The following is an 11,416-nucleotide window of genomic DNA, read 5'->3' on the forward strand; positions in this document are numbered from 1 at the left end:
AGAAGAAGTGAATGATTTGTAAAACCTGTGAGACAACATGGCTGTAAACTACGTCTGGCGGCAGTTCTGGTGTTGATACCTGATTCCTAACATTCTATGTGATCTTAACTGCAGTGTTTTTACAATATTCTACTAAATCTGGGCTCCATTTGAGACACTTTTTTTATTCTCAAACGTAAACTGAGTTGTTGTACACTAAACAGATTTCTTTACAAAACACAGCTTGAGGAGTATGGAACTTTTATTCTACTTTGAAAAATAAAAAAATTTTTAAAAAAGAACATTTTTAATCTTTTTTTCTAAGTAGTAGGACACGTCAAATCTGGTTAGAATTACACTACGCCACTTACAGATGCTTAAAACAATGAAGTTTCTTAACGCTTTACTTCATTTGTAAAAACAAGAAAAGAGGATTCTTAGTTTTCCTCTAAATAATGTAAAATCATCTTATGAATCCATCATGCGTGCTCCACCCAAGAAATGATTGGATGAAATGGAAGCTCTGTGCCGAAGGAGTACTGCTGTCTGACAGGTCAGAAAACCTTTAGTGTTGCATCCATTCAGAAGTCAGTCCTCTTTTTCTCCAGAATTTCTTCTGTAGTTCTTTGCCGAAGTCTTCCTGAAGGAAGTGAAGTTAACTTTGGACTCACTTAACTCATTCTCCTCATCCAGAACAGGTTCACCCATGCTTTTCTCTTTATTTTTCTTTCCTTGTTTTGATTTTTCTGTTGTATCTCCAACCTCCGCTCTTTCTCTGCCTTCATTATCCTCATCCTCCTCAGCCAGGTGACTCAGCTGTAACGCCTTCTCCTTTTCCTGCAGATCAGGTGGCAGCTGCACAGCCACCTGCTCTTTCGAGAGCCGCTTTGGTCTGGAGAAGATCATCCTCTTCTGGACGTCACAGCGAGGATCACTTTTTGTCTCCTGATGCAGACCTGACAAAAACTGGTGAGCTGCTCTCCTGTTGTCTTGATCGCTGCTCTCTGCTACATCCTCCAGGCTGTAGCGTGTCCATCGCTCGGGGTGCACCAGATAGTCTGGGACTCCTCTCTTCTTCTGTGGTATGGGAGAAGTGGAAGGAGGGTGACTGGTCTTCCTGCTTTCTGCTGAGTTTCCTTGGTTCCGCGGAGTGACAGAGCGCTTTTCTACACTGTCCAGGCAGTCAAAGATGCTGCGGCTGCGGAATGAGAAGCCTGAACTTGCTCCGCTAAGACTGAAAGAACTCTGCGCTGCGGGAGCAGAAGGTGAAACAGAAGTCATCACCTCCCCGTCTTCATCACTGTGATCCAGCTCTGGGTCAAACGGAGCCTCTCTTGGTGCTTCTTCAGGCTCAGATTCATCGCTGGCTGAAAGCTCTAACACATCATCATCATCATCCTTGTGGTGTCTGATGTTTCTGTGATCAGACATCTTCATAACATCACTGAGACCTGACTGAACAAGAAACTGGATGGGGACAGGAGAGAGAGTTAAAACTGCTGAAAAATAAAAACATGTACTGTACTTTTTCATCAGTGGTCCATTTTATGTCAACAGCAAACTATTATGGGCCAAACATAGAACAAATATTAATTTCTAATCTCTCTAACATAGGTAGTTTCAAAACGTTAATTTTTAAATAGATTCTTTTTTTAATCGTCCACAAATTAAAAGCAGTTTAGTTCTAACATATTTGTGTAAATGAAACGCTAAGAGGCAAAGAGATTAATTAGCAGAACATACAGGCTATGTTTTTCTTTCAACTCTGAAATGTCAGATTGTTCCTTACAGTTAATACACAGTTGGCCCCACACATATCATTGCTACACTGTTTAATAATCACAGAGTCCATATGCTGGACCAAAATAAACAACCGCTGTGTATACAGCTACAGCTTCAATTCAAGGCATTGTGCGGGGAGTACAGCTAGCATAAAAATGCTAACACATTTAGCGTCTTATTCCACCGTTTGGACTCACAGAATCCAAAATCCAGAATCCATCCCTTGATTCTTACAAGACCATAAAATGATTTTGCAACATTTTACCTGACTGCTGGCTGTAAGATCAGTAGTCAGAGAAGTAGCTAACATTCATAGTCAGTGGCTACATCGAACCAGGAAGAAAAATTGATCCACCGGAAACACGTGACTTCAAACCTTCGCCACCGTTGGAGATCAACTTCCGGGTGTATTTTTAATGTTATAAAACATTTTAATAGTATTATGTTCTTCTTAGTGTAACCAAGAAAACTTATATATATATATATATATATATATACATATATATATATATATATATATATATATATATATATATATATATATATATATATATATATATATATATATATATATATAAAAATATATATATATATATATATATATATATATATATATATATATATATATAAATATTTTTTTATTTTTTTATTTTTTTTTGGGGGGGGGGTCCGTTTTTTTAAATGGAGAAGAAATGTTTATTCAAAAGAGAACATTGTGCGCATGCTCAGTGGTAGGAGTTACGATTGGCTAAGGCTCCGGATTGGCAGAGAGAACTCTGACCGGGATATTTTGAAAACAGCAGGGTGGATGCTACTGGTAGTCTAGTGTTTGTAAATCAGGAAAGATTCGAGCACCTTTAAGAACTGTATTAGACGGGGTTTAGCGCATCCATGGAGCAGGAAATCCAGGAAACGGCGTGTATAGTCAGTGACATGTCGGACATGGTGGTGATTGATTTGCACTCTGCCGTTAAAGCGGAAGAAACAGAGGAAGGTCTTCCCGGAGCGGGGCGCAGCCTCTTGCATATAACCAAAGGTCTGTGGAAAGCTTTCACTGTTTCTTTTAGACACTAAAGTGGTTAAAATCACTTAGGTACAACCCTCTGCTGTAAAAATGACTATAGGAGTGCCAAGCTAATGGCAGCTAAATAGATTCGGTCATGTTACCTGGTGTGTCTTGACGTAACTTATAGTGTCTTGACGGTTAAATTAGTATTTGTGTGTTTATATGTTTGTATCTTTGAGACTTTACCTGATTTACTTGGCATTATACTGACTGACTATAAGGACGTTACACTCAAAGTGTCTCTGTCACCAGAACAAACTGTACTTCTCCCTGTGGCCCTGGTACTTTATGTTATACTCAGAATCTGTCTCCATTAAGAGTCAGAAAACAGCTGTCCACCCGTTTAAGAAAATAGTCTTAGTATTAGTAAAAGTAATACAATTAGTATTAGTATTGTCATAGAGAGCAGAGGAATTATTTTTCACTCATTGAATTTTCATTGGAGGAAATTGGATTAATAGTAAAACTAGAGTGACTCATAGTGTTGCTTTTGTACCATGTCCTACAGGGAGTTCATTAGGTGTTTTTTTGTTTGTTTGTTTGTTTTTGTTTTTTTTTGGGGGGGGAGGGGGCGTTGTCTTCTGTAGGAAGACAACGGGGTACTGATATTCCCATCCTTATTTTAACTCTGTCTACATTGAAATTGCAGTATTTATTAGCTCCTGGTTATGCTTTCCTCCACATTAAAGGTTAGAGATTAGATTAGATAGAGCTTTTTTAATCCCTCATTAAGGTTCTTATGGGGAGTTCAGTTTCCAACAGCACGAAACTGATATAAAAATATGTATGAAACACAATGTATGAAAATTAAAAAGTACAATAAAAATATAGATAAGTAAGATAAATAAAACAAAGGGAAAATATGAAATCTAGCAGTAGCATTTGCTACCTCTTCTGCCCCTCCAGATCCCACCCCCACGCCATTTAGGACTAAGGAGTTTCTGAGTCTGTTCTGGATTTGGGGAGGAGCAACCTGTCCAGGCTGCTCTGGTTGTTTGTGATGACAAGTAGTTCAGCTGTCCTCTCCCCTAACACTGTAGGGGATTGTAAAAGTGACTATATTTGAGCTTTTTATAATGTTATTCCTTCATCAAAAACAAACTTGGATTGCCGCCTATATTCTTTCATGCATGTTTGAGAAATGCTCTGATTTCCCCTGGTAGCCATTTAGAGGTGCCTAATCGTTTGCCCTCACAAGGCACCGCCTGTTTCCACAAAGCTCCTCCATGGAGCTGCAGTCTCCAAGCTCAGTTTCCGCCCCACAGAGCGCCCACCCCCCACACTTTCCCCACTCTGCTCCTCCAGACTAGCAGCAGCAGCAATTAGCAAACACTTGGTGGAACTGCACATCTTCTGGGCTCATTATATTAGCTACAAAGCTCCTAAAAACAGCTGTAAATATCTTATTTGAGGAGCAGTGTTGTAATGATGAGCTGAAGGGCAGTGTTGGAAAGAGTAGGAGTTTCTTAAAGAGATGGAGGTCAATTTCAAGCCAGCAAATTACAAAGTCTAATATGGGTGGGAAATATAGACTTAGAATCTTATCGCAATATTTTGTGGTAGCATAGTGATGATCATAAAGATTAAAAATCTATCAATATGGATGGTTGATTGATGTTTAGTATGACTTCTGAGAGAAGGGGTAGACTAAATATATTTTTTCTTCAAACTACTCTTCATTCAAAACTTTTACATGTGACATGCTCATTTTAAGTTATAAATAAATTAAATAAACAAATGGATCAAATAAAAATGAAATGAATGTGATTCCCCGTCCACAGCCCTGAGTCTAAACGAGGACAGTGATGACGACAGTGGCACAGATCATTTCAGCAGTGAGAAGTTGGGGACCCAGCTGCAGAGATGTGAGCAGCATGGAGGAGGAAGCTCCAGTCTGCCCGACACCTTCCAGACCGGCAGCCTGCTGTTCTACGAGAGGTTTAAGGCATATCAAGACTACATGCTCGGTAACTCTGCCACCACTACATTGTAGCCGCCATGTTTCTGGGAATATTTACATGTTTGTTGGTGTCCAGGGGACTGTAAGCCCTCAGAGGTGAAAGCCTTCACAGCAGACTACCTGGACAAGGCGCTGGAGCCGTGTGACTGGATGGCTTTGTGGAGCACTGACGTCTTTGATGTGGTGGTGGAGGTAGGAGCAGCTCATTTAGACGGCTTCACCTCCATCACATTTGTTGCTAGCAGTCTTGTTGATGGGATTCTGTTGGGGAGCTCAGGTGCAAGATCTGGACCTGAATGACCTCAAGGCGTGTGTGAAGCTGGTGCTGCCTCTGCAGTGTGAAATCAGAAGCTGTGAGATCACAGAGGAATCCTTTAATTCTCTGCTGGAGGCGACTCAGCACAAAGTCCCCCTGCTGGAGCTGCAGGTGCTCTACAACGAGTCGGGAGACTTTGACCAGACGGCGCTCACTCTTGAGCACTTGAGGTAGGGTGCTCTGAATTGGACCTGGCTGATGTATTACAGAACAATACTAAGAGTCTTCTCGTGTCTGCAGGTTTTTCTACAAACACATCTGGAGGCAGTGGGATGAAGAAGATGAGAACGATGACTTTGACTACTTTGTTCGTTGTGTGGAGCCTCGTCTCAGACTGTAAGCAGAACTTGAACTTCTTGAATGTGAAGGTTGATGCTCAAACTGGGCAAATTGACCGGAAAACATATCACAATATAAGCATTCCGTATCAGTCAAAATGGATAATTAGTTTTTTGTTTTAAATATCTGAAATATTCGACCAAACTGGTGATGAGACCTTTCCTGTTTTAGCCACAGTTTTCAGTTTTATGAGGCATCATGGCAAAACAAGAAACTGCTACTGTGTATGTTGATCAACAGGTTGTTGCTAGGTGACTGAGTGAGTTAGTTAGTTGATGCCACCGACTTTGCTTAGCTGATCATTCCTAGCCTTTCTTCTGCCCAGAGTGCTATGTGGTTTTGGATTGGAGTTCAGTGAAATTATGAAAAATTCTATCTGACATATTATCTATTGATATTGATCACATGTATATGTTGTTATTGATTTATTGTCCAGCTCTAGTTGATGCTGATGTCCTCTTGCAGCTACTACGACATCTTGGAAGACAGAGTCCCAGCTGGCCTGGTTGCAGAGTACCAGTCCCTGCTGCAGAGCTGCTCCCAGTGCTTCCAGCAGTTTTCAGAGCTGCGTGGCGGACTGAGCGCCGACTCAGACTCAGAGATAGACAATGTGTCCATGGTGGAGGGCCTGAAGCTCTACGACCAGCTGGAAACATTTAAACGCAAGCTGCAGATCATCGAGAACCCTCTGTTGAGGTGTGTCCCTCGCTGTCCCCGTCTGTCCCTCTCTCTCGTTGAACACAACAAACCCCTGACCTCCCTCTGCACCTGTCCAGGTATGTGCTGGCCTACAAAGGCAGCTCCAGACGGCAGTGTGTGCAGAGTCGTGGACTTAGAGAGTCTGGTGTGAAGGTGGTTCACGTGGTAACGGCCTGCTGCAACACCATCCAGCTGCAGTCTCTCCTTACTGCACGCCTCCTGCCGCTCAGCTCCTCTGACGACACAGAGATCCAGGTGAGAGCACACACATGCTGACCGCAGCAGGGTCAGCTGCTGTGGCTGAAACACAGGAAGTTTAGAAAGATTGACCCAGCTCACTTCTGATTAGACCATTTAAATCAACTTCTTCACTCATTCTGCTGTAGATTAGCTGTGGTTGGGACCAGGGCTGCAGCTAACAATTATTCTAGTAGTTGATGATTTTAATGATTAATCAGATAAAAAGAAATTCTCATTCTGAAGATTTTTTTAATTTAACCACTCAAGTATTTTTTATACAATATTAGGAATATAGTAACCCCTTTAATCTCACTCGAAAACACTTACCTGCAAGTCAATAGGTCCAAGAAGACAGTAGTGTCCTTATGACATGTAAGGAATTTTAAAAGTTGCAGTTAAATAACCAGTTGAATTAGTTTTAAATAAGATGAGAAACATTTTGTTTCCTAAAATGTCATAACAGCTTTTCTTTAGAGAACACTGGATCATTTGCAGTAAAGGAAGCATCTGCAGCTAAAAAACTTTCTAACATCAACATGAGAAAAGCTCAGTCCGTTCTGCTGGGCTGAACATCAGTACAGGGTGGCTGATCTGGTGAGAGTTTTTGCATTAACGGGTTAATAATTATATTGAAAAAGATGCTTAACAGATATTTTTTCAGATGCTAAAACCGACACTTAATGAGTTCTGGCTTAAGGTTTGAAGAAGATTTGGCTTAATTACAGAATCTTAATTAAAATCTTAAGTACTCTTTCTCTAGCTAATGGTTTTTTTAAGATTATAATTTCAGTAGTAAATTCATCACCACTAATCTGATAAATCATTATAGCCCTATCTGAGGTCATTATATTGATGAGTTGAGCAGATCAGCCCACTTTTGAATGTAGAATGCTTTGTTTACAGATTAGTTTTTGGCTAATAGAAAGGTCAAAGCAAAGCCCATATCATCAACCCTCCATCTCTGTGCTAAACAGTTTCTGCTGATATCCTCACACACACACATACACGCATGCCCACACACACGAGGGCAGTCTATTCGCTTTGGGAGGATGAATCATATGATGTCTGCAGTTCCATAGAGATCCAGTATCAGCCGTGGATTCCTGTCATCAGGGTGACATGGTCATCATTCTTCCAGGAACTTACAGAGTCAGCAGCTCCATCTTCATACCAGACTCCATCACTGTTGAAGGTAAGAAAACACACTGTGTGGTTGGAAACACTTTTTGGGACAATTGTACCCTTTAGAGGAAGCAGGTCCATGTTGGTGTGAACACTGACGTTCTGAGAAATGCTGTTAGGAATTCTAAATATAATGTCAAATAATTAATAAAGCTTGATGTTGCTTAGAATACAGTTAGACTGAATAGATCTGTCCTTATGGATTGAGTACATTTTTAACAATACCTGATTTAGAATTTTTCAATATTGGGATTGATACAGATAATGATATTGGATCGATTAATTTCTACTTGGTATATTGTTTTAAAACCTACAGCGTTCTTCCTGACCTGCTGCTGTGTTTGCTGGTCTTCATGTTGCTGTCTGTTTAATAATGTTCTGTATCAACACACTTGTGTTTGTTAGACACATGTGGGCGTTAAAATTAGAGGTGATTTCTGATGACAATTTGTTTCACAGGATATTATTTATTGACATCAGTATAAAAGGATTGGAGGATGTATCTTTCACTTTGCTTCCACTGTATTGGAATGTGGCCAGATGTGAAGAGGTTCCAGTGGTTGACAGTAGATGTGTTGGTGAACTTGCTGCAGGAAGACCGCTGCTAGTGTCTCCTGAGACATGTTCAACATTCGGAGGACTGTTGGGTGTTAACAGATCTCTTGGTTTGTGTGCCAGGCTTTGGATTCCCTGATGAAGTTGTGATTGAAAACCAACACAAAGGCGACTCGTTTGTGGAGTCCGCAGGAGCCGACGTCAGAGTGTCCAACATCAAGTTCATCCAGCATGATGCTGTTGAAGGCATTCTGTGTGAGTTGGTCATATTCAAGCTGCTACTTCATTCAGTCCAGTTTGTTTAAGATTATAGACAGTCTTGGAACTTCAGTGCAAAATTTGTCAATACAGTTTTCATGAAAATTGCTTCAACGCAAACAATGACCACAATGTGATTGGAACAATGTTTGTTTTAGAAGTACAACTAAATTGGTGTAAATCTCTTCATTTATTGTACAACAGTACAAATTGTTGTTTGAAAACATTCAAATGCAGAAATCAGAACAGGATTAAACTCCTCACCAGTTTGAAGTTCTTTCTGAAGAAACTGGGTTTCCTCAGCCATTACCTCACACTACCAGTCTAACCAGTCTACTGAAAGGCAAATACCACACTTTTCCTTTGCTTACAAGTAAAACATGATATAGCATGTTTCAGTAACGTTTATAAAGTTGATGCTGTTTTAAAGCTATAGTGGATGAACAATGAGCTATATAAGTTCAAACAGATGAGCTGCTACTCCAGCAGATGGCCTGATTAATTTACCAGCTAATAAATATTAGCTAATCCACCTAACATTAGTTGGTTATTCTTCCAGTGTAAATGGTAGCACTGAAAATTAAAAATAATATTTTTAATTTTCAGTGCTTTTCTTAAAAATTATGTAATATCCTGCATATTAGTATTGTTCTTCAATTAACCTGATTGATCATTTTCTGCAGAACAAACATCAAAACTGAAACAGTGGCTTTTCCATCAGCAGTAATCTGACGTGTCATGTACCTGGACCCCTGTGTTGTTTAAAATGCTGAATCTTCTTGTCGATTGATGACCAGGTGTACGTCAGGGCACTCTGAACATGGAGAACTGTGTGCTGCAGTGCGACACTACCGGCGTGATTGTGCAGACATCTGCCCGCTTCACCATGAACATGTGTGACCTGTATGGCTCCAAGGTTTGGACATCACACACCGATCACACAGGAAGCCCCCCTTCTCCTGCTCCTGCTCTTGCTCTTGCTCCTGCTCCTGCTCCTGCTCCTGCTCCGGCTCCGGCTTGTCTTTGTTAAACAGACGGCTTCCATATCACAGACTCTGTCTTTTGCTGTTTGATGATTGGCTGGTCTTGATGATGTCAGTCATATGTCTGTGCAGGGGGCAGGTGTGGAGATTTATCCTGGCAGCATTTCCAGTCTGGTCAGTAATAGCATCCATCACTGTAAGGACGGAGTCCTGATCAAGGTGAGGCGTCACGATTCCCTCCGACTTTCAGCCTAAAAGAAAAAAACTTTCTTATACAAACAAAATTCTGCAATCCGTTGAAATGTGCTGTGAATAGTTTTTACAGATGGTGTTGACCAAAGTGTGTGTGTGTGTGTCTGTGTTTATCCATAAATTAATCATTTAAACTAGAACACACACTTTCTGTAACACCGAATCTCTGCTTTCTAATATAAATTTTTCTTTTCAGAAGTATGATCCATATAATGTGTGTGTGTGTGGACATGCAGGACTTTGCCAATGAGCTGGATGGGATGCCATCCATCACCATGGAAAACAATATCATCCACAACAATGAGGACTACGGTGTGATTCTGGTTAAACCGGGTACTGGAGAGGAGCAGAGGGTCCAGTCCTGTGAGGGTGAAGGTCAGCAGGTCTCATTGTGCTTGACGCTCTGATGGTTGTCTTGGTAGAATCAGTAGTTAGCTCATCTGTAGTTCTTCTGTTTGTCTCCAGAAGACCCAGCGGTGCAAAGCGCTGACGACCAGCAGCAGGAGGCTCTTCCAGATCCGTCAGCAGCAAAGTCAGAGTCTGCTGCCTCCCAGCTGGAGTCAGCGGGAACCAACAGCAGCGACGGTGATGCTGCTGCTGCCGCCGCTGCCGGCAGGAAGTGGCAGTTTGGTCGTCAGCTGAGTAGAAGCAAGGAAGTGTCCTGCAGCCGAGCGGTTCAGGATTTGATGGAGCACCAGATCTTTGTTTCTGTTCAGGGGAATCAGTTCAAATGGAATGGAAAGGGCGACTTTGGAATCTTTTTCTACTGACTTTCACTCTGGCTAATTAATTCTAGGAAGTTCATCTGCTTTTTAGTTCTCATTCCCATTTTTTGGCGTTACTGTCTTGATTACAGATTTGAAAAGAACACTGACAAAATGTTTTCTTGGAGGTATTGCATTCTGTTTGTAACACTACAGTGTGTTCTCAGTACTAATCTAGTTTGACTTTGCACAAATCTTTTTATCTAAATTATTCCTTTCAGGCTCCTCATGCTGCTTTTATCAGCATGAGGATAAAGCTGATAAAGCTTGACGGATTAATATTTTCAAATCAACTTGTCATGTTGATGGTAGTTATGGTGTTCTGACCTTTAATAAAAAATCTATTTATAAATTGAACTTTTTCTAGTAAGGATCTATGTACTGATGGCTTCTGAAACCTTTATGGTGAAACTGATTTTTATGATTTTAGAAGTTTCAGAATTAAGGGTGACAAGGGTTAGGGTTAGGGTTATTGGATGAAGAGCTGATTTACACTGAAGATTTATCCTCATATGTGTGAATGGACTTAACTTATATAGGGCTTTTCCAGTCCTACTGACTACTCAAAACGCTTTACACTAGAGACACATTCACCCATTCGCGCACTCAAACACACACATTTATACATCGCTACACAGATCGGTAGGCAATTTGGGGTTCAGTGCCTTGCCCAGGGGCACATCGACATGTGGAAGCTGGAATCGAACCTACAACCTTCCGATTGCAAGACGACTACTCTACCATACAGCCAGAGTTGCCCATTGAAAACTAATTCTTAAAAAAACAGCATATTGAAGAATGTCAAGAAAGAAAAAGGTCTTAGAATTTTTTTTGTTTTGTTTTAAAGTTCAAAAGTATTCATATTGTTTGAACATATTTACAACACCTTAAGCCCACAAAGGTCAGTGTATTTTTTTGGGATTTTATGTTCAGTTTAAGTAAATAATACACTGGAATGATGTTGGAAGGTGAGGAAGAGAGTGTGAACACATTGGCTTGAAGGTTCATTTTCCTGTCCATTCTGAGCAACAGCATAATGCT

At 40.7% G+C, this 11,416-nt stretch overlaps 2 protein-coding genes across 2 annotated transcripts; one reads left to right on the plus strand and one right to left on the minus strand.

Moving 5' to 3' along the window:
• Positions 1-223: 223 nt before the first annotated feature.
• On the minus strand, positions 224-2,136 carry tssc4 (tumor suppressing subtransferable candidate 4). Its single transcript, XM_044143103.1, has 2 exons — positions 2,027-2,136; positions 224-1,446 (listed from the first exon to the last, which is right to left on the minus strand). The coding sequence occupies exons 1-2, from the start codon at positions 2,069-2,071 to the stop codon at positions 568-570; spliced, it is 924 nt and encodes a 307-aa protein (XP_043999038.1). The 5' UTR covers positions 2,072-2,136; the 3' UTR covers positions 224-567.
• A 335-nt stretch (positions 2,137-2,471) lies between these two features.
• Positions 2,472-10,732, plus strand: shcbp1 (SHC SH2-domain binding protein 1). The gene is made up of 13 exons (XM_044143115.1): positions 2,472-2,797; positions 4,609-4,794; positions 4,864-4,979; positions 5,065-5,273; positions 5,344-5,439; positions 5,908-6,138; positions 6,219-6,396; positions 7,453-7,573; positions 8,242-8,373; positions 9,174-9,292; positions 9,492-9,578; positions 9,848-9,986; positions 10,077-10,732. Exons 1-13 carry the CDS (start codon positions 2,653-2,655, stop codon positions 10,379-10,381), a joined length of 2,064 nt encoding a protein of 687 aa, XP_043999050.1. The 5' UTR covers positions 2,472-2,652; the 3' UTR covers positions 10,382-10,732.
• The last annotated feature ends 684 nt before the right edge of the window (positions 10,733-11,416 follow it).

Source organism: Gambusia affinis, linkage group LG02 (assembly GCF_019740435.1).
Source record: "Gambusia affinis linkage group LG02, SWU_Gaff_1.0, whole genome shotgun sequence".
Classification (NCBI taxonomy): domain Eukaryota; kingdom Metazoa; phylum Chordata; class Actinopteri; order Cyprinodontiformes; family Poeciliidae; genus Gambusia; species Gambusia affinis.